This window comes from Grampus griseus, assembly GCF_964374135.1.
Source record: "Grampus griseus genome assembly, chromosome: 9".
Taxonomy (NCBI): Eukaryota; Metazoa; Chordata; class Mammalia; order Artiodactyla; family Delphinidae; genus Grampus; species Grampus griseus.
In genome coordinates, this window is record NC_139003.1 from 86,321,994 (window position 1) to 86,349,160 (window position 27,167).

The 27,167-nt window shown below is 38.9% G+C and overlaps 1 protein-coding gene across 1 annotated transcript in view; it reads right to left on the reverse strand.

The window, feature by feature from the left end:
• Positions 1–27,167, reverse strand: part of RELN (reelin) — a gene marked incomplete at its 5' end in the record, with an annotated part of 523,328 nt that overhangs the window by 437,970 nt on the left and 58,191 nt on the right. Inside the window, one exon of the mRNA XM_082662360.1 lies at positions 5,931–6,041. Within this exon, the coding sequence (XP_082518486.1) occupies positions 5,931–6,041 (111 nt within the window). The remainder of the gene's footprint in view (positions 1–5,930; positions 6,042–27,167) is intronic.

A 27,167-nucleotide genomic window follows, 5' to 3' on the forward strand; every position in this document is an offset into this window, starting at 1 on the left:
AAATTATCTAGGAATTGCAAAGCAATTTATGCAAGGTCTAACAAAAGTTTAATTTATGCATGGTCTAACAATTTGAAGTGTGGCTGCTACCCATCAGACGTGCAAACCTGATTCTCAGGTTTTAGAGAGCCAGAATACCAAAAACTGAGTAATATGCTTTTAGAGCCAGAATACTAAATATTGAGTAAAATGTATTTCAGTGTCTGGAAAAGGAACAATTTTTGTATGAAAGGATATTCAAATAGCATTTCACTGAGCAACCATAATAAGCCTTGAAGATTTATATGACTGCGCTGGAATTCAGTGCCAAAGACAAGAGGGAGGCATTTTTTTCTGGGCTACACAAAGAGATACCCGTAATTAAACATCACACTTCCCTAGAGCAGCATGTTTTCTTATACTGACAAGCAAAATGAGGTATTTAAAATCATGCACTGCTGGCATACAGTCATCTTTTGCATAGCTATTGTTTTAATGTATTTCTGGCTATTAGGCATGTGTCTATTTTTGGTCAGTGAGGTATGATTTAAAGAATTCTGGTTTCCCATAAAAGGCTGTAGTTATGTTAGTGGAATTACATTTATACCACAGTATCTTAAGGATAATTATGGCCTTATTTTGGCTGGTCATACACACATTTTATATTCAAAAGAGAGTGGCTATAACTTTAGTGTAATCAGTATGATTAAAATTAACTATAAGCAGAAAAAACTTTCTGAAGTACCTTTTCAGACTCAACTATATGTTTTACTTTGCCTTATTTATCACAGCTAGTTAAACATATCACACACTAATTCCACGACATATTGGGAAAATGCCAAACAAGTCATGTTTGCTTAACAGTCCATCAGTTAAGTCAGGGCCTAATGATAGATTATGTATTCAATAATTCTTTTGTTCTAGATCAAAGAATGCCACACTACTTCAGCCTGATCCTACTATAACTACTAAACTACCAAAAAGCAGCAATTCTGTTACATGTTCTATGTCTTCTATAAGACTTTTCCTCTACTTTCTCACCTATACCCTACTCAAATTGAATTTTTTCTGTTTTATTTAAATTATAAAGAATACATTAAACTTAAATACCCAAAAACTTAATGTGCTTTTGTTTCCAAAAATGACCATTTACCTACAAAGACATTTAATCTTCTTCTTTCTATTCTATTATTTATGAAGATTAACTGTTTAACAATATTCAGGTATATTATTTTATTTTTGTACATCTTTATTGGAGTATAATTGCTTTACAATGGTATGTTAGTTTCTGCTGTATAACAAAGTGAATCAGCTATACATAAACATATAGCCCCATATCTCCTCCCTCTTGCATCTCCCTCCCACCCTCCCTATCCCACCCCTCTAGGTGGACACAAAATACCAAGCTGATCTCCCTGTGCTATACGGCTGCTTCCCACTAGCTATCTATTTTACATTTGGTAGTGTATACATGTCCATGCCACTCTCTCACTTCGTCCCATTTTACCCTTCCCCTTCCCTGTGTCCTCAAGTCCATTCTCTTCATCTGCGTTTTTATTCCTGTCCTGCCCCTAGGTTCTTCAGAGTTTAATAAACTCAAAATGGATTAAACACCTAAATGTAAGGCCAGACACTATAAAACTTTTAGAGAAAAACATAGGCAGAATACTCTATGACATGCATCACAGCAAGATCCTTTCTGACCCACCTCCTAGAGAAATGGAAATGAAAACAAAAATAAATAAATGGGACCTAGTGAAATTTAAAAACTTTTGCACAGCAAAGGAAACCATAAATAAGACGAAAAGACAGCCCTCAGAATGGGAGAAAATATTTGCAAACGAAGCAACTGACAAAGGATTAATCTCCAAAATATACAAGTAGCTCATGCAGCTCAATATCAAAAAAACAAACAACCCAATCCAAAAATGGGCAGAAGATCTAAACAGACATTTCTCCAAAGAAGATATACAGATTGCCAACAAACACATGAAAGGATGCTCAACATCATTAATCATTAGAGAAATATAAATTATAACTACAATGAGGTATCACTTCACACCAGTCAGAATGGCCATCATCACAAAATCTACAAACAATAAATGCTGCAGAGGGTGTGGAGAAAAGGGAACCCTCTTGCACTGCTGGTGGGAATGTAAATTGATACAGCCACTATGGAGAACAGTATGGAGGTTCCTTAAAAAACTAAAAATAGAACTACCATACGACCCGGCAATCCCACTACTGGGCATATAACCTGCGAAAACCATAATTCAAAAAAGAGTCATGTACCACAATGTTCACTGCAGCTCTATTTGCAATAGCCAGGACATGGAAGCAACCTAAGTGTCCATCGACAGATGAATGGATAAAGAAGATGTGGTACATATATACAATGGAATATTACTCAGCCATAAAAAGAAACAAAACTGAGTTATTTGCGGTGAGGTGGATGGACCTAGAGACTGTCATACAGAGTGAAGTAAGTCAGAAAGAGAAAAACAAATACCGTATGTTAACACATATATATGGAATCTAAAAAAAAAAATGGTTCTGAAGAACCTAGGGGCAGGACAGGAATAAAAACACAGACGTAGAGAATGGACTTGAGGACACAGGGAATGGGAAGGTAAGCTGGGACGAAGTGAGAGAGTAGCATTGACACTACCAAATGTAAAATAGATAGCTAGTGGGAAGCAGCTGCATTGCACAGGGAGATCAGCTCAGCTCGGTGCCTTGTGACCACCTAGAGGGGTGGGGTAGGGAGGGTGGGAGGGAGACGCAAGAGGGAAGAGATATGGGGAGGAGATATGGAGATATATATATGTATACATATAGCTGATTCACTTTGTTATACAGCAGAAACTAACACAACATTGTAAAGCAATTATACTCCAATAAAGATGTTAAAAAAAAAATGCCAAGTGACCAGTGGGAGACCTGAGAATTTGATTATGGAGGTCAAACTACCATCAATGAGCTTCAAGTTCAGAAGCCTCTTCAGACTCTGCATCCTAGGGCTGGTGGTCATGGGAAGACTACATGCAATTTAAGCTAATAAAAATACATTCTAATTAAGTGAAACTGCCTTTTTACAGCTTTCAAAGTCACAACAGAAAATGTCTTAAAGCCTAAAACCCTTAAAGAAAATGTCTTTAAATCATTTCTAACAATTTTCAATTGTTAGTTGTTTGTTTGGTTACTAGCTAAAATCTGAGGCAATATGATACATGCCTTTTATATGTTCTTTCAAAATGTGTTTATAATATACTACAAATGATATTTAATGATTTTTCTCATTTAAAGGCTCCAACTTGGTAAACGATGGTTATTTCATGCAGCCAAGTCCTCTCCAATCATCTGGGTCTAAAAACTTCAGAAAAATTCCACCTGAGACCTGTTTGTGTCTGTGTGCTTCCTCCTCACCCCCACCAAAGGAAGTATATGCAAGTCCTGGAATGAGACTTCAGGTTTCAGCTCAGACTTCAGCAGCAGCTGCTTCAGGTATCGAGATTTATAATTTTGGAACACCTAGTTTTACTGAGTATTTTGCCATTGTCATCAGCATTTCATAGATGAGGAACTTAAGCTTAGAGAAGTTAAGCAACGTGGCTGAGGCACATGCCTAACGAAGTTCGGGGTATGGATCTGCAAGCAGGTCTGCCTGACTGCACGGCCCACTCTTATCCCCCCCTAATATGTTCCTTCCAGTCCAGGCTTGGCTGATGCCAGCCTGCACCTGAACTCCTTCCGTGCCTTGTCACATCAGACCTTTAACCACAGAACAGTCTTTCTGCATCCACTGCTGGACCCGACAGTTTGTTCTCCACACTGACACCAGAGTGATCTCCTCAGCCCAAAACCCTCAATGGCACTCTCTGCTTAAGATCTCGAAAGATCTGGCCCTGGTGTCCTCTCCAGCCTTATCTCTTGCCCTCTTGGTCCCAGGTCAGCCACTCCAAGGTTTTCTTTCCATTCCTAGAACACAGCCAGCCTCTTCCCACCCTGAGGCCTTTGCATCTACTGTTCTCTTCTTCAGGTATGCTGTGTCCCACATTCCACAGACCTTTAGGGAACTAATTCCTACTCATCCTTCACATCTCAGCTCAATACCACTGCCCCAGGAAAGCCTTTCCAAACTACATGTCATTTTACTCCAGACTAGATCTCCTTTCTCTGTCACGCCCTTTCCCAGCACTCAGTACCTTTCCTGCCTAGCCCCTAGCAAGATTTACTATTACATATTTACATGGTTATTTAAATAATGTCTCTCCCATTTAACTAATGTAGATGAGTGGTTCTTAAAACTTAGTGTGTATCAAAATCACCTGGAGTCCTTATTAAAAAGTGATGCCTGCACCTCAGCCCCCCAGAGTATCTGATTCTCTGAGTCTGCAGCAAGGCCAGGAACTCTATATTTACAAGTTCCCAGGGATGCTGAAGATGCTGGACCCTGGACTGATCCAGTACAGTGGTTCTCAACTCTGGGTAAACATTAGAATCACCTGGGAGCCAATGCCAAGCCGGGCTCCCAGAGGTTTTGATTTAATTGGGTTAAGGTAGAACCCAGGACATCTTATCTCAAATACTGCATACTTATCCTAAAAACGTTTTTATCTAAAATTTAAATGTAACCAATGTCTTGTACATTTTTATTTGTTAAATCTGGTAACCCTACTTGGAAATCCTATTGTAACATAACACGTAGTATGTTATATATTTATGTACACATATTATATATATGATTGTAAGCTGACCTTTCACTTCTACAGAGCACAGAAAGGGTGAGGCTAAAAGAGTGGAATTTTTAGACTTAAATTTTTTTTCTTAAGGATTAGACCTTACAAGTAGTTACCAACAGATTATAAAAGCTTATTTGGTATCTAAAATGGGGCAAATCCTCAATGTCAAATAATTTTAACAGGATTATTAAATGACTTCTAGGTTCCTTTAAGCCCTGAGGCTGTGAACCTCATCTTGGGCCAGCAGGGTAACAATGCAGCCTCAATATTATTGCTCTGACATCAAGCAGTGAGTTATCTGGGCAGAGCTCTGCTGGGACTCAACATAGACGAGATGTTCTTTCATATATCAAAAGTAGGTAAAATTTATTTATTTAATAAGTATCCCAGAAAAAATAAAACGTTGAACACGTGGCTGCTTTAGATAATGCAATTTTGTCTTTCTCACATCAATGGAGGAAGTCTTGTGCAGTTTTCTAATCTTAGAGTAGGATCAGTGATTTCATGTCTTATATAAATTGATATGTTAAATTTGCATTTTTGATGCTGTAAAGGGTCTACTTAATTTCAGCTCGGCATGTTTATCGAATTATGGGTAAACTATAGATTTCCAAATCGAGAATCCTCTGTGATCAGTGACCATCATGTAGCCTTCTGCCTCTCCACTTAAGTAACCCTCCAGGTCTCTGGTTTAAGGACAAAGACTCCATATAAGTATTTCAAATATTAAATCACATTATTTTATGAATACTCACAGAATGTAATCATTTCAACAATTATTGCTATCTTCCACTGTGTGCGATGCTTACTTGCCAAACAATGTGACACTTTTCATCTATTCAGGATTTTAAGAACTGTTTATAAAAACAGGCTACTGAATAGATGCATGGGCATCAGAATGAATTCCAATTTCAGCAACCTAAATGACAGAACACAGGAATCTACTCAAACCCCATAGGACCAAGTGTAATAGCAGTAGTACACGGAGAGAGGGTAGAAAGACGGTAACACCAAGCTCATGGTTGGTTGCATATTTACATGATTTATTTCAATTCACCTAACTTCAAGCAAACACACAAATATCACTTCAGATTATTTTTTCTGAAATAATAAATGTCAAATACTTTTAAAACAGATATTTCAAAAAATAAGACCTGTAACTGTATAAAATGTAGACAGTCATGGGTTTCTTATGTCAGGATAGCTTACCAAATCCAAAAGCACTGGACCCTCTGATGCTCTGTGAAGCCCGAACACTTGTAGATGTGTATAGTCCTGTCACCAGTAAGCCATCAAAGAAGGTGCTTGTTGAAATTGTCACTGAAATACAGGGGAAAAAAAAGAAACCTTAATTAATACAGTCAGAATAATGAGATACATTTCTGAAGTGTTAGACATTGTCAAAACAATCTTTACTCATTATTAACAAATTATTTTTATACTATCCCTACTCAGTATTTTCTTTATATTAGAAATTACAGAGGAGGAAAAAGAAAAAAACAAAAGCTCAGAACTCCAATGTCTGTAATTGCTGGTCCTAAATTTAGTACATCAGTCCCACCTTTCTGCATTCATTTACACTTTCCCTAGCTATGTGCAAAATCATTGGAAAATAATGTAGTACTGAATAGTCAGTTTCTCCACCTCCATCACCACCCCTGAAGGCAGTCAAAGGCATTGCTGGAGTTTTGGCACTGTGATGAAACACTCTTATTTATTTTAATATTCAATACTGTGGGAAACAATCTTACATCAGCTGAAAGCAGAATAGTAAGCTGCACTGCATTTCTTATTGTTACTCTATGTTTCATAGATGAGTCCCCCGGAGTCTTTCAACAAAAGCGGACTGATTTGCATGAAGACAGTCAGCCCTTCTCCCTTTGAGAACAGGAAAAGAAGACCACTACATGCTTTAACTTTTAGAACAAAGTCTACAAGAGGAGTCCAAATGGTTTTACAACCAGAAAATCAGGATGTTCCTGGGGAAAAAAGAGTCAAATTAAGTGTATCTTGTACACTACTCAGGTTTGGCTTATTAAAAAATTGTATCTTGCTCACCACCCTAAAAGTTGATCATAATTTCCTCCTTGACATAATAATTTTTTCTCCTGCATTGCCTTTATTACATCAAGATGAAGGCATTTGTAGGAAGCAGCCAGGAGAAGGTAATATTATTTTGGTAGTACACAGTACAAGGCTGTCATAAATGCTTGCCGGCAATAAGGAGAATGACCAGAGTGACATTAACTGTGATGAGAATGTTTAAATTAAACTCCAGGAAATCCAGTGAGTAGAGTGGAATGGTTTGAAACATCCATATTATAAAACATAAATAAGACACATGTATCAACAGAACAGCCTGACATCATGCTACCCCCAAAATGGCACTGGATGTTGGAATAAATCATCTCCATATCCTTTAATAAGATAATAGCTAGTATTTTGAGTGCTGGCATATAAACCACATGAAAACCATTCAGGAGGGAACTGAGATAAGTAGTTTACATGTATTATCTCATTTCATTAACAAAACATCTCTATAAAGGGGGTACTGTTATCATTCTCAGGATACAAGTGAGGAATCTGTGACACAGAGCAATTAAGAACTTTGTCCAGGACCATGTGATGACATTGGAACCTTTTTGATGCTGTTTACCTGGCTTGTCTCCCATTTTCTCCCTGCCCTACACCTACCACCCCCCACCAAATCCCAAAGTGGCAAAGTGGCCGTGGCTAAATTTTTGTTTAATAACCTCTTTCCCACATTATTCACATGCATTATGAGTATTTGAAAAGCAAAATGAAAGCTACAGGAGTCAATATCACCGTTACTAGCGAGGAAGAGGGCCAAAGGCAGCCAGGAGGTGTCACCTATGGCACCGTGGGTGAAGCCCTAGGCCAGATAAGGGATGAGATCTGGTACTGGGCCCTCATCTACTGCTCCCTGTTCTCCAGCAAAACCACTTCACCTCTCAGAGTCTAAAGTTCCTCATCTGTAGAGTAACACCCTCTCTACAGGGGTCGTCGGCCCCCTGTTTTGCTTACCCCAGATTCCCACAGATGGTTGTATTGCTGCCTTCATTCTTTGGTTCAGTGAGGTAAAAAGTGCTTAAACTGCTTCTGTGCCCCATCCAGGAGGTTGAGAATTAGGTTACTTCCTGTTAAGTTGCCTATACTAACCACTGAACTCAAGTGCTGTGTCTCAGATTGTCCTTCACAGCAAATCAGACCCAAGCTGCAGAGTCTTACTGTGGACCCACGGGACCTCGCTTTTACCTACTTCCTCTCAATCCACTCCACTCTACTCCAGCAAGATCGCACCAATCCCACGTTAATGCACAAAAGCAGCCCCTCTGGACTCCTCTGCATTCCTTTATGCTTCTACTCTGGTTCCTGTTTCCAAGATTCTGAAAAATGTAAGGGTTTTATGTGTTTGGGATTGAGGCAAAACTGAATTTGAGTCTCACCTCTTTCTACCTTTGTCCAGGGTGTGACCTTAGCGTGAGTCATGGACTCCCCATATACAAAAGGGAATCATAATACTATCAGGTCTACTGTAAGAAATAAAGACAAATACATATTATCTATCAATGTATCTAGATCCTTAACACACGATCATGAACACAGTAATGAATCAATAAAAGTCAGTTACCTTTCCCTGCCCTTTTTCAGACCTGGAAGCCCTGCTTTGCTCCTCCCTTCCTGAGAACTGGGGTCCTGTACAGACCTCCTGGCACCTCCCTCGCCAGATGCCTGGGTATGTCCAATCATTGGACTACCCACATCTGAGTCCTACTGCCTGCCAGGATTCTCCATGTACCCTTCCCACCCACTACTTCATTTCCAACCACAGTCCACTCAAGTCTGAGCTGTGATCTCAAATGGGCCCAAGATAAATGAGTATCCCCAGCTTGTGATTAGTTTAACTGTCTTTCCAAAAGATACTCTTCAAGCATCTGTTCAATGCTAATTTAAAACAGACGCTAAACACTCTCGGAGAAGTGGCTGAGAAAGAAAAGAACCATGCATGGCAGCTCTCAATTTTTCTTCTACTCAGCTATTCAGCTCTGGCCTCAAACAGCTATGTCCCTCCCAGCAAAACATAAGCCCTGCCATGTCTACCATGACAATTGATAAATTCAATTTATTGGTGGCTTGCACATATCTAGGGAAGTTTCAATAGCTTAGAGATGTACATCTAGTAAGCTATCTGGGTGGCCTGTGACTCATCTGGAAACTGAGCATGGCCAAGGTCTACTGTGCCCCTTAGATATCCAGCCAGACTGTTAATCCTTTCCAGACCTCCCCCTCTCACCTACCACCCAGTGCCTCTCCAGACCCAGAGGATGAAGCAAATTCTATCTTAACTCTTCCACACACCGTAAGAGGAGCCTGCTTCAGATCAGTTCTCTTCTTTACTTAGATTCTTGGGTGCTGAAGCAGCAAGGTCTAGTGAAAACAGCCCATGAATAAGAGAACTGGACTTCATTCCCAATATTTGCTATGTCAGACTGAGCAAGGTTTTCTCTCTGCTTGGTTCTATTCCTAGTAGTGATGTGATTACCTATTATTTGGTAACCTCAAGGGCAGGTGGGCTTAAATATGCGAGAAATCGTTTCTAAACATTAAATGACTTGAAAAAAAAAAGAAATTCGTAAGAAAAACACTTACTACTCTTAGAGACTCTTGGCTTTAAATACCTTCCATAAGCTGACTACTCTCAAATTTCTATCTCCAGTCCAGACCTCTTTATAAATATACTCCAGATATATATCAAGCTTCTGCTCAACACCCCCGCTTGGATGTCCGCAAGACGTCTCAACTTCAACACGACCAAAACTGAACACCCACTCCACCCTGCAAACCTGCATCTCCTGCAGCCTTCCGCAGCTCTGCTGATAGCAGCACCGTTGTTCCTGCTACTCAGGCCAAAAACCTCTAAGTCAATTTTGGAATCACCTTCTCCCATACCCTGAATGCAGGTCATCAGTAAATCCTGCCGGCTCTGCCTTCTGATCATATCCAGAATCTGACCACTTACCACACCGTTCTGAGCTACCATCATCTCTCCCGTTGTTGCATTAGACATCAATCTGGTCTTCCTGGTTCTATCCTCTCTCTACAGCCTAATCTCAGTGTAAGAGTCAGAAGAATTCTTTTTAGACATCCAATCATGTCACTCCCCTGCCTACAACTCTCCAATGCTCTCAAAGTCTTTACAGTGGCCAACAAGGTCCTATGTGATCTGCCTCCGTGCCATCTCTGTTCCCATGACCTTCTGCTTTCCTCCTGACTCACCCCACTCCAGGCACACTAGCCTCCTTGCTGTTATTCAGATATGCCAAGCCTTTGCACTAGCTCTTTCCTCTCTGCCTGGGACTCTCTTTCTGCAGATATGTGAAGGGCCAATTCCCTCACCTCTTTCAAGTCAACTCAGATGTCACTCTCTCAATGAGGCCTGCCTTAACCACAGTATTTAAAATCACAAACAGCCCCCCAGTCCCCGGTCTCTACAATATCCACATTTCCAATGCCCCATATTTTGTTCTAACTTCCCCACCCCCACTTTTTTTCTATAATTATCACCTTCTAACACTGATATATTTACTTAAAGTATTTTTTGTTGATTATGTTTATTGTCAGTCTCATTCTGTAGAATGTAAACTCCATCAAAGCAGGTATCCTGAGTGTTTCTTTCAGTAATATATCTCAAGTACCTGAAACAATTCCTGATACTTCTGGGTGTTTGATAAATATGCATGGAAATATTCATGAATAGCTCATTCATAGAAAAGTGAAGCCAGGTTGTCTTATCTTCAACTTGTTTCTAGAGGAAAAGTATGTTGTGAATCCCAGACTTTGTCTGTCAGATGAATCCCACTTGGAGAAGCCACATGGGAAAAAAAAAAAGAACAGAGAAAAGTTGGCTATTTCTATATTTAAAACATTTTCCACAGTGCAAGACAGATCAATGCAGATGGAAACTGACTCAGAGACCAGCCAAAGACATTTGTTAAAATGGCAAACCAACTTCAGTATACATACATTCTCAGATACTGTATGTTTATAGACATCATCTAAAGAAAGAGTTCCCTGTTAAAAATGAATTGATTATCATCTATTTTTCTGCCTGCTGGAGTTGGGAATTTACTTTTTAGGGAAAAAATGAGATTTGCCTTTGGAAAAAGTCTCCACTCTTGACACTGTGGAGCAAGCATTCCCTTTCCTCCTCTAAACAGATGTAATGCATAATCCATACGTGAACTGGTTAGTAATTGGTCTCTGTTTTCAAGAAAGAGGAAATGTTGCTCAGACTCTTACGGAATTAAAGAGATATCTTCTGGGCACCAGGTCCCTTTTACTCAAAAAGATAATCGGTCTAACTTCTGTATTTAAGAAACACCTGACACAGTTTTGATTCCCTGCTAGCTTGTAGGAAACGTCAGAATGTCTGCAGCCCACATGTTTAAATCGACGAGAGCACTGGAGCAAATCCATGAGCAATCTGAGTAAGACAACAAAAACTTTACACCAAGGCACTTTGACTTTGAAACAATGTGAGGGACTTCCTTCTCTCTGCCCTATTCTCTCCCTTTCATCAAATGTTTCCTCTTATCTCTACCTGTAGCCCCCAGTTAGTCTGTCAGGGTTTCCTAAAAACACGCACACACACAAAACTCCACAGAAACAAATAATTATTTCCGACATCGAGGCTGCTCAGTGTGGTGCTCTGAAGCTCTCTTTACCTGTGTAATTCTGCATCATTAGCTTCTGCAGAATTCGGTTTTCCTTTGGGGCCTCTTCCCTCATCTTACCTTCTGAGATTTTCCTGATTCCTTCCTACCAAGCGTCATAGGATCTCCAACCTGCACTGACTCTTACTCTACCTACATGCTGCATCTTGACTTCCCTTCTTCTAACTCCACTGGGACTCACCCTCCAAGCACTATTTTAGCTTCTCTACTCTTAGCTCATCACTTGCATCCACCAACTGCTGCCATCCAGGCAACTGGAATAAACTTCTTGAAAGTGGAAGGGTGATGTATGACAAATTAAAGGAAAAGTTTACTATACACAGCACTAATATGGCTACTGACAGAAAATAAAATTGAAGCTCACATTTCTGAATGTAAAATTATTTTAATATGCATATGAACTAGAAAGAAAACTTACAATTTTCATGGTTATAATATTTGGCTCAAGTTGATTAAATATAGATACCTGTTGTCTACTATTTTAAATAAACTATACATGAATCATAGGATTGCATATGTGGTAGACAAAATAGATATACTAATTGCAGAATGTAAAATACATAGTACTAATTCAGATTACAGCGATTTTTGTAAGTTTCTGATACCCTGATTCAGAATGGTATAGTCTCAACAGCATAATTTAAAATGTTCCAAAGCTAATGTCATTTAAAAACGTTCCCTTTAAAAATATTTGTATATGAAACTACCTTTTTGTAAATAGAAGTTATAGTTAAAATATGTATACTTGGGTACATTAGCATGGAGAACAATTGCACAAAATATTTATATTTGAACTGCCTTTAAGATAAATAACTGTTAGGAATACCTGTATCTAACTGATATTTAACTAGCCCAGTTGATAAGCAAACCCTTCATTTTCTTTCCAAGATTATCAGCCAAATGTTCTAACTAATATGCTAAGTAGGGAACAAATAATATTTTAGCAATTCACTTAAAAAGAAATGTATTATATGAATAATTGCTGCATCTAGGTAGGGGGTATACAGATGTTTGTTGTGCTAGTCTCCTTTGTTTCAGGAAAATTTCATATTAAAAAGTTGAGGGAAAGAAAGGAGTTTAGTATAAATACACTTATAAATGCACTTAGGATGAGCAAACTAACCCAAACAGTAAAAATGCACTGCCAAGGGCTTCCCTGGTGGCGCAGTGGTTGAGAGTCCGCCTGCCGAAGCAGGGGACACGGGTTCGTGCCCCGGTCCGGGAAGATCCCACATGCTGCGGAGTGGCTGGGCCCGTAAGCCATGGCCGTTGAGCCTGAGCATCCGGAGCCTGTGCTCCGCAACGGGAGAGGCCACAACAGTGAGAGGCCCACATACCACAAAAAACAAAACAAAACAAAACAAAAAAACAAAAAGCACTGCAAAGTACGTAATACATTCAGACTTTAAAAACTGTATACCTTCTATGAGCCAAGAGCTGTGTTAACACTGTAATTTGGGTTTTATTAAATAGAAAAGCAAAAAGAGATATTTAGAACTAGTTCCCTATTGACAAAATGTTTATAAAGTCTATCTGATATCCTAACAACTCTAGTTATTTTATGCAAATTTATCGCCACCGTGGTATTGGAGCCACCAGTTACCCACTTCAGACAGCAACGGTTTATGTAAAAATCATCAAATAATAATGAAATGACTTTAAATAGGTAAACACTTACTTAAAGAATTCAGTCTGCCTTATGATCTACTTCTTTCCATGGTTTTACAAATTTTCATGGTAAATTTATAAAATTCTTCCCCAGAAGACTTTTTTTTTCCTTAGAGTCAATTTTTCTATCTTTTATATTTTCACATTAAACTGCTGTATGGAGAACTAGCTACTTTAATTATAGAGAAAAAAAGCAATACATATATTATGGATTGCAAGTAGTATTTTGAACCTATCAGTACATTTTAGGGAAGAAATAAAGCAAGTATATTATTACCTATGATCAGAAAGCAAATGTGTCTTATCAGATCACATAATTCCCTTGTTCAACAAACATCTCTAGCTTCCTATCATTCACAGATTACAATCTTATATTCAGTGTGATTTCAAAGTCCTTCAGGTTGTGGCCATAACCAGTCTCTCCAGTCAATTTTCCCCATTTCAGCTGAAAACACCCTTTGATCCATTTAAACTAGAACATGTTCTTTACTTCCCTCTCTCCTTCCTTCCTTCCTCCCTCCCTCCCTTCCTCCCTCCCTCCCTCCCTCCCTCCCTCCCTCCCTTCCTTCCTTTCTGGCTGTGTTGGGTCTTTGTTGCTGCGCACGGCCTTTCTCTAGTTGCGGCAAGTAGGGGCTACTCTTCGTTGTGGTGCACGGGCTTCTCGTTGCGGTGGCTTCTCTTGTTGTGGAGCACGGGCTCTAGGCGTGCGGGCTTCAGTAGTTGTGGCATGCAGGCTCAGTAGTTGTGGCGCACGGGCTTAGTTGCTCCGCAGGATTTGGGATCTTCCCGGACCAGGGCTCAATCCCGTGTCCCCTGCATTGGCAGGTGGATTCTTAACCACCGCACCACCAGGGAAGCCCTCCTTGCCTTTCTTTAAAGGGTACCTTCACCTAGAATGACTTCCCTTGTTTCCTTTTGTTAAAATCCTACCCATTCCTCAGGCGCAGGCTCAAATGCCATCTCTCTCATGAAGTCTCTTCTGATCTCTTAGGGAAAGCTCCCTCTCTCCCCTCCGTGACCCCATAGCTCTCAAAAATATGGAATACTTGACACATTCCACCTTCCACAGAGCCTGGTCCACAGGAAGAGCTCAATCAAAGCTTGTTAAATTCAGGGCTTCCCTGGTGGCGCAGTGGTTAAGAGTCCACCTGTCGATGCAGGGGACGCGGGTTCATGCCCCGGTCTGGGAAGATCCCACATGCCGCGGAACAGCTGGGCCCGTGAGCCATGGCCGCTGAGCCTGCGCGTCCGGAGCCTGTGCTCCGCAACGGGAGAGGCCACAACAGTGAGAGGCCCGTGTACCGAAAAAAAAAAAAAAAAAAGCTTGTTAAATTCAACCATACAATATCCAAAAGAAACAAAAATACTTATTTGAAAAGATACATGCACCCTAATGTTACTAGCAGCATTATTTATAATCGCCAAGACATGGAGACAACCTAAGTGACCACTGACAGATGAATGGATAAAGAAGCTGTGGTATATCTATACAATGGAATACTACTCAGCCATAAAAAAGAATGAAATTTTGCCATTTGCAGCAACATAGACGGACTTAGAGGGCATTATGCTAAGTGAAATAAGTCAGACAGAGAAAGATAAATACTGTATGATATCACTTATATGTGGAATCTAAAAAAATACAACAAACTAGTAAATATAACATAAAAGAAGCAGACTCACAGATATACAGAACAAACTGGTGGTTACCAGTGGGGGAGGGGGAGGGGCAATAGAGGGATGGGGGGTGGAAGGTACAAACTACTGGGTGTAAGTTAGGCTCAAGGATGTATTATACAACAGGAAAATATAGCCAATATTTTGGAATAACTGTAAATGGAAAGTAACCTTTAAAAATTGTATAAAATTTTAAATAAATAATTTTTAGAAATTCAACCATACAGAAATATTTGTTACAACATAAAATAACATAAAAATAAAATATCACTGAGAATATAGTATAGCCAATGTAACTAAAAGTGTAAAATCTCCATCTCTTCTACTGAAAAAAGGGACTAGTGTTATTCATTGAGGAAAGTGAAAATAGAGGTTCCTCCTGAATGGAAACAAAAATAAAAATCAATGCAGTATTTTTACTGTAGTGCTCAAAAATCAGAAATATCTAGGAAAATTTTTGTTGAATTTTACATTTAACTGTAAGAGTGATTCTTTTGCATATATGTACTTTGTGCGTGAATATATATATGTGTGTATATATATATATACATATTTTATGTACATACCAAATTAATCTGATAATTTTGTCACTAAGACACCCTTATCCTCACTGTGAAGCTACTCTGCTATTTCCTCAAATAAAAAATAAGAAGGGATCAAAAGGCTGAGGAGGTTGTACATATCTCTCCCACATCTGTGTTAAATTGGCAATGAGCTTAGCACTGGGAGTCTATGAATATGGATTGCTGGGTTGTGACAGCTCAATGAAAACATGATGTAGCCTTACAATTCAATTCTTATCAGTGGCTCAAAGAGTACCTCTGTCTTGAAATGACTAATTACAGAGTCAGTTATTATCTATTACAGCTTCTATTAACTGTTCCCAACAAGACCCTAATACCATTCTTCCAGAAAATCACTGTAAGATGAAAGTCTGGAAGAAGATAAATTTAGACATTTAATGCTGTTTGCATTTCATCCTAAAGCTTCTGGCTTACAAATACTCTATGGGCAATTAAATTTTGATCACTTCAAGCATATTCCATTACTACTTTATACAAAAGACCTTTAATATGCGCAGAAAAGAAACATATTTTATAATAACTGAAATGATGTTTCCATCTTTTTCAAGACAACAAACATAGGAGGACAGCAACTTGCAAAAATGCTGAAATTAAGTATTAGTGATGATGCACCTATTGCAAAGAGTTTCCATTTCTTATTTTTATATATTTTGAAAATGAAAAGCACCAGAACTAATACTGTCAATATTAAAAAAAAAATGTTGCCACATTTTGCCTTATGAACAGAAACTCATTTGCCTTTGAATACAGAACAGATTAAAGAGCCTGAGGAACAAACATAGTACTCTAAAAATGAAATCAACTGAGTTTATTTGCCACAAAATTTCATCAACAAGGTGTGTTCAACTACTGACTCTTCCTTAGTTAAAGTGCCACTAGCCCTGGTACCAAATAGAGACCATCTAAAAATACATTATAATTTACATTCAAAATGTCTATAAGAACACAATCCTCGAACTACTTCTCATTACATATATTAATTCCATTATGACATGGTTTTATGTGGTTTTCAAATGTTAAGCCAGCCATTTCAATAACATCCCCAAACCAACAATAGCTGAGAAAAAAAATCCCAGTAAATATGTAAAAGAAATGACTGGAGGTCAGGATTCACTGAGGGAGTGCATGAATCAGTAGCAGTGAACTAAACACACAGATCTTAAATAATGAGACCACAAACAAATAGACTCCAGTTAGCCCTCTGTGAGGGGTAGAGAGAGATCACCCATGCCTTACCTATGTGCTCTAACAGCTACTCAAAAGAGGCATGATGAGGAAGGATATGGCTGCCCACCTAGTGTCAGTCTCTAGAGAAGCAATGCTAAATGAACCTCACTCACCCTTTCCTGCTTCCCTAAGTCTCTACTAGATGGCTGACCTAGCACATCTCTAAGAGCATTTTACCCTCAGATTTAAGTCACCTCCATCCTCATCATCATCATCCTCATCATCACAGCTAAACAATATTTGAGCACTGTATGCCAGGTACTGTTGTAAGTCTTATAAGAATTAACTTATTTGATCATTTCAATATCCCTAAGAAATAATTACTATTAATATACCCTTTTACCCATGAGAAAGCTTAAACAAAGTGGGGGTGGGTTAAGAACCGCACCTTACGTGGCATGTAAAAGGTGGCTCTAAGAAATGGAAGCCATGCTCCTTTTATCCTGGACACACTGCATTCATCTCCTGGAAGAGCTGACACAGTGGCAGGGGCTTGACCTTCTCTTGGAAGGCACTGCTACGGTGGTACTCCCAAGCCCCAGGTGCATGGGTATAGTCCTGGGAGTATGCCCAGCAGGCTCATCTATGGAATGCATTTAACCTGACATCTGCTGTACCAATCATCACAGCCCTTTAAAAAAAAATTATTATTATTACTCCTTTTTTTCATTTTATATGGCTTTGTACTGTTCCTTGGGGGACAAAGGAGGCAGAAAGAATGGCTTCCCCAGAGGACTAAATAAATGCAGGGTGATGGAGGACTAAGCTAAAGATCACAATAAAAAGGTCAAAGAGTCCTGGATCAGCCCACCTCTGAAAACAGGGGGAGCACGCCCTGGCAAATGCCCTCCCACCTTTGTCTCCATCTGAAAGGAGACGAAAAAGTGAGTATGATCTGGGAATTGTGACAGGTGCAGGGAACCCATTATATGCAAAATTTAATGATGTACTAAAACATTTTCGAGGGTCTGTAAAAATGCTCTTTGCTAGCTGGAAGAGGGATCCAGCATCTCTGTGGAAGACTATTATGATATATTTATTACAGACTCAGAGATTCAGCTGAACCACATGTAGTCTCTAAGTCTTATCTTCCCGCACCACCAGTAATAAAAGGAGAGCCACTGAGGTTTTTCCCTCTTTTAAATTCTTCCTAGGAGATAAAACGGATGTAGTCAAATGTGTTTGTGAATTTATTATTTTAAAATTAAGCCCTTTGGAAGTAAGTTTAAATGACAGCATTTGGTGAATGTAAATCTTTTGTTTCTCCATCCCTCCACATTGCCTTTCTCTCTCCTTTATGCCCCAGGGCTGTCTGTCTCTCTCTTCCTCTGTCTCTCCCCATCTCTGTCTCTCTCTCTCCTCTCTCCTCTCTCTCTCTCTCTCTCTCTCTCTCTCTCTCCCCCTCCCCCCGCCCCCTCCCCCACTGAGCATTTCTGAAAACACTAACAATCAGGGTAGAATCTCACATATCTTATTTAGGTGAAAACCCTTCCCGAGACTTGGAGACCTAGGTCAGAATAAACACCTGAGATGAGATCCTGAACAGTATTTTTGAAACCTCCTTAAAACTGTTCAATCTATGCTAAACACAAATTCTTAATTAGTGATCTTGAATATAAAGAAGAAAAACATAATTTTACATTGATTTACCCTACTTTTAGTCCCAATTGAAGTTAAAGCAGTAATGATTTCTTTTTGTCATCCATTTTTGCCTTTCATAATGTAATTCTGAAGTTTTAAAAATTCCTACAAATAATGATAAAAATCTTTAGTTTCTAGAACCAAAAATACTTATTTTTTTCTTTATAACTAGCACTTTATTATTATAATTTAGAGAACTGTTGCCAAGAATTACTGGTATTTGTGATTTATCTTTGCCCTTATTTTTCATGTATTACTTTTATATGAGGCTGGATGATACTTATACATGAAAATTTCATATTGTTGGCCCTGCACTCGATAAATTATTAAAGTGATGTGAATAGGAAAGTGGTGTTCAGATTTTCAGCAATTTTTATCCTTTTGTTCTTTCTTTTTTAAAAGAAAGACTACCTTGTCTATAACTCACCATAACTTTTTAAAATTTAAGCAAAGATTAACCTTAAAAGAAAGCATTTTGGGGGACTTATTATCCCCAACCTTCTCAAAGAAGTTCTAAGAAATTTTTTCTTTGACATATGGATGTTAATTAGTTTTTCCAGGCTGGAAAAAGTAAGCCTAGTAATTCTCCTAAGCACATATACAGGTAAATATGTTATAATAAAATGCACAGATGCTTAGGGAATAAACACATGTGTAATTTTTTTTCCAATATAATCAGGTGTTTAAAGCCTTTACACAATTAAAAAGCCCTGTAGTTATTTTGTTTTTATTACTCTATCTTGGATTTTTTTTTCTTTTTATCATGAAGTCCCCCCCAATTCCTCCAAAATGTGGTTTTGATTGAGCGTAACTAAAGAAAATTTGAACTCATGTAACAAATTACAGAGTGTCCAAAGGTGTCCAAAACATAAATATATATTTTTATTTGCAACTCAACATATTGATAATATATTACAAATTTTCAACATGGTACTCATGTGTAATGTATCTTTATATGTTATGTGACAGAGATGTATCATACATCTCTTATGCTTGTAAACTGACAAAATCAACATTAATAACCAATAATTAATAGAACTCCTAATAGGCATAGTTAAACTAAATGTAGCCGTAAAATTACTGCATATTTTTAAAGGGCATTTCCATAGTACTCTCGTTTGGCACTTCTGTACGTTCATTTCAATTCACTTAGCTAATTACAAGCAACTGTGCTAACACCAAAGCATCCATTTAAATACACACTGAGTTTATTACACATATGACACACATATGGAAAAAATAAACTCTAAAACTCTACAATTAACTTAGGACAAATAGAAAACTCTCATTTATAGTCATACCTAGTGTGTGTGTGTGTATATGTGTGTGTGTGTGCGTATGTGTGTGTCTTGCCCAACTCATTCATTCGTTAAACAAATATTTATAAAGTGCTACTACTTAATATAATATGAACCATCTTATATGTTTATAAAAGCATTTGAATAATTGTTCTTGTCCGTCTGCAGAATAATCTTTATTCCATATTTCAAAATCCAAATCATAAAATCCAAAACTGCTAGCATTGAAATTCACAAAATAATGTTAGGTAAATGATGTGAAAGAGAAATGTTCACGTACAGGCACAGCTAGTTGCTCTTCTAATAAGCTACAACTAAATGCTTTTCTAAGAATTTTAGATAAGAATAATAACTAAATAAGAAAATAATTTAAGTGACATTTACATTGATAGATGGTATCTGATAGTTCTTTGATAAATTATAAAAGGAATAAATACATAACTAATTTATATAACATCAAATTGTAATTACATATAATATTTCTCTTATGTGTAAAATGGAAAATGTCACACTTTATACTTTACAACGTGGCATTTAGTATCGTGAGTCTTAAAATCCTTCTTAAAATAATAAAATCTCTTGTACTTTAGTATAAATTTGCATTTTCAATACAACCATAAGACAGTTTTTCCAAAGATGGAGATAAAGAAAAACTTCAGGTGTGAATAATTATTAAGAAACGTCTTAAGGCTTATGAATACAGGAAAAAGTTAAGTGATTAGTTATGTAAAAATTGTTTAAATGAGAGGAGTCTGCAAAGGACTAAATGTGTTTTGCACCTGTGGTATTCCTTATTTTCTGATGTAGGATTTCTAAGAAAATCTTAATCTAGCCTTAGCGCATACTTGTTTTTGATCTGTTGGGGTGTTTTTCTTGAGAAAATTGATCTAAATTCTTAAGTTAAAGACTTGCCATAAAAAACTAGAGTTGGATGAAAGACAAGCTTGCATATAGATACATTTTTATAAACTTGTACATCTTGTTGGCAAGTATTTGTATACAGAAAGGCTTATCTAAGATAGAATTCCAAACAGAATTCAAAATATCAGTTACAATATCTATTCAACATGGATGGACCCATATTCTACAAGTGCTAACTAATAAAATTACTACTTTTTAGTCAAATAATTGAGCATTTGGTAGAACCATGAGCCAAACTAAATTCTCCCAAAGATTATTTTACTTTATTAACTAAAACTTTCAATCACCTGAGAAGTTTGCTAAAATTCAGATTCCTGGGTCTCCTTCCTTCCCCCACTTGACTCCCCCAGGGATTCTGATTCTGTAGGATTGATATAAAGCCCAGGAATTAGCATGTTTAACAAGTGTCCAACCCGGGTAAATTCTGTGTAGGTGGTCCTAAAATAGACCAATTACAGTGATATGAAAAGTTCCAGATTAGAATAGAATCTCCAGTGAAGGCTATCCATAGGACTAAAAATTATAATTGAATTGAACTGAAACTACATTAAGAATTCCACTACACTAAAAAGTTACTTTGCCTTTTATTATACTGCAGCTTCCTCCTAGTGCAAATGATGTTTAACAAAATGAGGATGTAATGGGACACCTGTTCTTAGATCTCATGGGTGCCAGTGACGTTTCTCTCACTGATAAGGATAGAAACAAATCCAGAATAAGGATTAGCGGCCAAGGCAGTAGATTAGTGGTGAGGACTAAAGAGCAATGTCAGAGCCTGTGGCGACCTATGTGGCAAATGGAGACCCCACTGTATGTCCTGACTGGATTAGTAACAAAGAAAAGAAGCTAACTATTTCCTGAATTTGGCAGGTATACCTTTAGAGAACATTTATTTACCCAATGCTACATAGGTTATGAATTCAATACCAACAAAAATAAGGGGGGAGAAGGTAGGGAAGGTTAAGTAAGTGTATCTTGTAGGAAACCCTTTCTGGGTACTATGGTGCACCCTCTCTTTTCTGATTGCTAGTAAGTCATTAGAATTTCTAGAATTTACTAATGGAGTAACATGAGGTTAAAGGTCTACGGTTGCTGGAATCCCTACCATCAGAAGGAGTCACAGTACTTCTGTTATCCATGAGACAGAGAAATAGTGGCTCAGGAGCCACATGTGTACGTTTTTCGGTACCACGGCTGGAGAATTGAGCCCATGTCCAGTGTTAGGTGATCTCACTGCCTCTTTATCTACCTTGAGCTTCAACTCTTCTCTAAAGGTATGTGGGTTCTACATTTTTCATTTGGAATAGGTGGAAAAGGTGAAAACATAATTTGGATAGCTAGACTTTCCCACCATTTTCCAACATCATACAGTTCATTCCTGTAATTTATGTTCTAGGAAGACACCACAAACACTGAATTAGCAAATACTGAGCCACTGCTCCCAGGGGACAGACAGGGTTAGGTTTCTTTGAGCCTCAGGTCACAACATTTTCATCAACTCAAAATTACATAACCTTGTTTTAAGTATGCTTCTGTTTAAAGACAACCTTATTTAATAGGTATTATTGACTCGTTAACATTTAACTTAGGGCCAACACACTAGGACTCATACCTGAGTGAAACTTACCTAACACACGTATTTTCCCTACATCACAACTTGCAGCACTTTGGTACTACCACTTGGGAACCATTTTAAACAGCAAAATTGCCAAGAAAAAGCACAAAAATGCAAAAGGTGGCACTAAATAGACTGTAAAAAGGACACTCGTTTACAGTATGAGGGCTGAAACAAGATGACAGAGGATTCAACCTCAGCTGGGAAAATGCAAGCCTGGCAGCTCCGAGAATGTCTGCAAATGACTGCAAAAGTGCTCCAAGCATGGATTTGGGGGATTACAAATAAATCTCGGCAACTAGGCAAAGTTGCAGATATGGAACCTGCAAAAAATGAATACTGACTATATCATCTGCCCCAAGCCAAGGGCCATCCCACTGCTTATTCCTGCCATACAAAGTACCACAGACTGGGCGGATTAAACGACATGCATTTCCTCACAGTTCTGGAGCCTGGAAGTCCAAGATCAAGGTGTCAGCAGGTTTTGTCTCTTCTGGTCCCTCTCCTTGGCTTGCAGATGGCCACCTTCCCACTGTGTCCTCCTTTGCACACATATGTCTGTGTCCAAACTTCCTCTTCTGATAATGACATCAGTCATATTGGACTAGGTCCCACAGAGACCTCATTTTAAGTTAATAACCTTTTTAAAGACCTTTCTCCAAATACAGTCTCATTCTGAGGTGCTGGGAATTAGGATTTCAACATATTAATTTGGAGGGGGACACTATTCAGCCCATAATACCATCAACGCCTCTCTAACACACATCACTTTTCTCCAAGCTTCAGTTCACTGCAGCCTTGGACTTCCCAAAAGCACTCTTCAGAGTATGCGTACTTGTGTGTATCTCTCTTGACTTTTTTCAATGCTTTTTGAAATCTGAGCTGATCAGGCTGTCTCCCTTTTATTCCTCATTATAACAAGTTATAATTTATCATCAGAATCAACAGTTTAGAGACCCCTGTCCCTCTTGGGTCTTATAAAATTCCCTTTTGGAGTCTGTGCCCAAGGGATCAGACTCCTCAAACAGTTTCTCTGCATCTTGAACACTTATTATATTAGGAGGTATACCAAGAATTCACCAGAATTCTATCCAGGCAACCACAACCTGCCTATAAACTGCGTCTCCAGGCTTTCCTACAACTCCAGCCTCCTGGATACCTCTGTATTTCCAAGAATGTGAACCCAAGGATTGCTTTCCCAGTTTCAGGCCTTTGTTCTCACCATTCTCTTCACCCACAACTCCTTTCCTCTCCATCTCTCCCTGCTGAAATCCCTCCAGCTCCTCAAGGCCTCATCTAAATGTCCCTGCTTCAGGATGCTCCTACAATTCTGATCACCAGTTCCAATGTGTGGGGGGATTTTCTCATGCCACCAAGCAATTCTCCGACACCACACCAACTGGGTGCCCTACAGTTCAACTCAATTCTGACCTGTATACCCAAAGACAGCATCAGATTCCACAGGTTAAGGGCTCAGTCCCACAAGACTGTCTCCCACTTCAGATGCCAATCACGGGTCCAGGCTGTCACCTCTGCTTCTGACCAAAGCACTTATCCAGGCATTATACACCCAAGGTCCCCACAACCCCCCTCCTTGGGTTTGATTAATTTGCTAGAGAGGCTCACAGAACTCAAGGAAACATTTTACTAACTATTGATAGATTGCTGGTATATTACAAAAGATATTAAAGGATACGAATCAACAGCCCGATGGAAGAGATGCTGAGAATGAAGTATGTGGAAGGGACATGGAGCTTCCACGCTCTCCAAGTATCCCACTCTCCCCAAATCTCCACATGTTCACCAACCTGAAAGCTCTCCAAACCCCATCCTTTTGGGTTTTTTATGGAGGCTCAATATATAGGTATGATTAATGAAATCATTGGGCATATGTGATTGAACTCAATTTTCAGCCCCTTTCCCCTTCCTGGAGCTGTTGGGGGTGGAAGGGAGACTGAAAGTTTCACCCCGCTAATTACGTTGTTGGCTCCACTGGCAACCTGTCCCCATCCTTAGGTGCCTTCCAAAGTCACCTCACTGTAAAAACAAAAGACACACTTATGGCTCTCATCATTTAGGAAATTCCAAGAATTTTAGTAGCTGTGTGTCAGAAATGGGGATGATGAACAAATATATATTTCTTATTATAAATCACAATATCATCTCATGCCTAATAGAATGGCTATTATCATGAAGGCAAAAAATAACAAGTGTTGGCCAGGATGTAGAGAAAAGACAACCTCTACGCACCATTGCTGGGAAAATAAATTGGTGCAGTCACTATGGAAAACAGTATGCAGACTCCCCAAATAATTAAGAATAGAACTGCCATAAGATCCAGTTATCCCACTTCTGTGTATTTACCCAAAGAAAACAAAAACACTAACCGAAAGAGATATATGCAGCCCTATGTTCATCACGGCATTATTTACAATAGCCAAGATATGGAAACAATCTAACTGCCTATGAACAAATGAATGGATAAAGATATATATACAGAATATCTATTAAACCATAAAAAGATGAGATCATGGATGGACCTTGAGGGTATTATGTTAAGTGCAATAAATCAGATAGAGAAGGACAAATATGATTTCACTCATGTGTAGAAGATAAAAACAAACAAAAAAACAAAATAAATGAACAAAAATAAACCAAACAAAAACAAACACATAGATACAGAGAACAGAGTAGCAGCCACCAGAGGGGAAGGGGTGTGTGGGCATACAAATGGATAAAGGGGACCAACTATATGGTGACAGATGGAAACTAAATTTTTGGTGGTGAGCATGCTGTGGTGTATACAGAAATAGAAATATAATGTCATACACATGAAACATATAATGTGCAAACCAATGTTACCTTAATAAAAAACAAAATTTTAAAAAATCACAATACCACATTCTACATCCATTCAAGCCTTCATTCTCCCTCCCGAGAGCCGCAATCACTCTCAGCTATGTGAAGCTTGCCACCTTCTACCTTGAAATATTTATGTGTATACATCTGATATCCCTTGATAGGTTATAAGCTTCTTGGAACTAGTGGCAGTGATTCATCACATCCCCATACCACTGAGCACAATCCCTAATAGATTAAGAGCAAGTGTTTTTTAAGTAAAAATGCTCTGCTTTAAGCAAAAATTTGAACTAGAATTAGGTGAATACAGTTGAAGTCCGCCATGACTACTCTATCTTGCTTTTCTGCCAGCTATGAGAACATCACCACCCATGTCTGCCATCTGGATGCTTTACTGTTGATTCTCACAGGATACCACACCTCTGCTTCTTCCCCTGATCCTACCCCAAAGTTCTCCAATATGCTTCCACCTTCCACACAGCACTACTCCCCTCCCTTATACGCAACTCTCTCAGAAGTGGTCCCTGAGGCAAGGCAGAGGGACAGAAGTGAAAAGAAGCGATACAGGGAAGGGAGGGCAGCCAACAGAAAGCACATAAGCTATCATCGTGGGCAACTGAAACTTAATCCTGTGGGAAAACTTCGGGAAATAGTATCCAATACTTGCCTCAACATTATCCCCCTTGAGGGTGAAGGGAGCTGGGGTACTTATACACCAATCCCTGTCATTCACTGGAAGGGCTGCTCCTGGGGGAGTCTGTTCCTGCCTGCAGTGCACATGGGCAGGAGTGAAGTGACCTTCCAGAAAAAGTCCTCTGGCTCAGAGATGCAGATTTTGCAGTTAGAAGCATGCTGGAGCACAATGAAATGGCAAGGTTTAAGGATATGGACAGTGGTGTGCTGCTAAATGTGTGACAACTGCTTCTCTGGGGCAAAAAGATCCTGGTGTTTTATTATAAATATTACAAACTCCCACCATGGCTGATGTCAAGGTACCAGCTGCTACCTCACTGAGCACTGAATTGGGAAGGGAAACAGCAGCACACCATTACTCCACCATTGGGTATTTTCCCCATAGAGATGCAAGAGATATAAACAATAATAAAACGTAGTAAAACAATTAGGAAGTGATGAGATCTGAGTATATATTACTATTGTTTTTCATATTATTTACATATTGATAATTCTACAAAATTTAATTTTCAATAATCACTGTGCTTAACACCTGGCTCACAGAATTCCTGAAAATGTAACACACGGCATTTGTGAGGGGATGGTTTGGGAGGGCACTAAAGTCTCACTTGCAGTCTGTTCTTTTTGAACAAAATATACCCTTTCTATACTGTATTCCAACCATGCATTTTATTCTACCTGTAGGGCAATGAGCAGAATTGTTTAAAACTCCAGGTGGCCTGGGAGCTAGCTGGAGATGGGTCCTCCTCTCCTCAGCAGGAGAGGCTGCACTCAAGCCCAGATTCCCATAGGATGAGGGGCTTCCTCCCCCACTGGAAGCTACAATACTCCATGAACCCCAACGATTTCAGAGGCTGGACAGGTAACTTTCCAGACAACTCTGGTTTCTGACTGCCTGGCCTCAAGCAGACTGATTATTCCGCCACTGGCAAGATTGCTTTTTTACTCTCTTGCTCTATAAAAAGGGAAAACCACAAGGGAGGGGAGGATTCCTCCACTGAAATACAGACCCTGGTCCCTGCCTACATCTTCTTGGGATGATGAGACACAGCACAAACTTTCTACCTGTGGCTCTTTGTCCTTTAAGCTTTCTCAGTAATGCCTATTTATTAATCCAAACCATCAATCACATTGTAGAATTTGTCCCAAACCCTTCAGGATAGTTGGTGATCACAAAGGGATCCACCTTGCAGGACACTTCCAAATCTCAATATAGCTAGGAAATAAACTGTTGTCTAGTATTAAAATTTCATATTCACTCTGTGTATCTTTTCCACTGTGGTTCTTTCTACTTCACACCTGGTTAAAATTGTAAAATCTATCTTTGGGTTTTTTTGTTTGCTTTTCAGATTTATGTAAGCATTTGTCTCCCACTTCCTCATATTCAATGAAAATCACACACCTGCTAGACACATTATTTCTTGTCTCCATGAGATATACTTTATCCTTTGCCAGGAGCCCATTATTCTCGTAGCTTAACCATAGGCAGAAACCCAAATCCTGTTTTT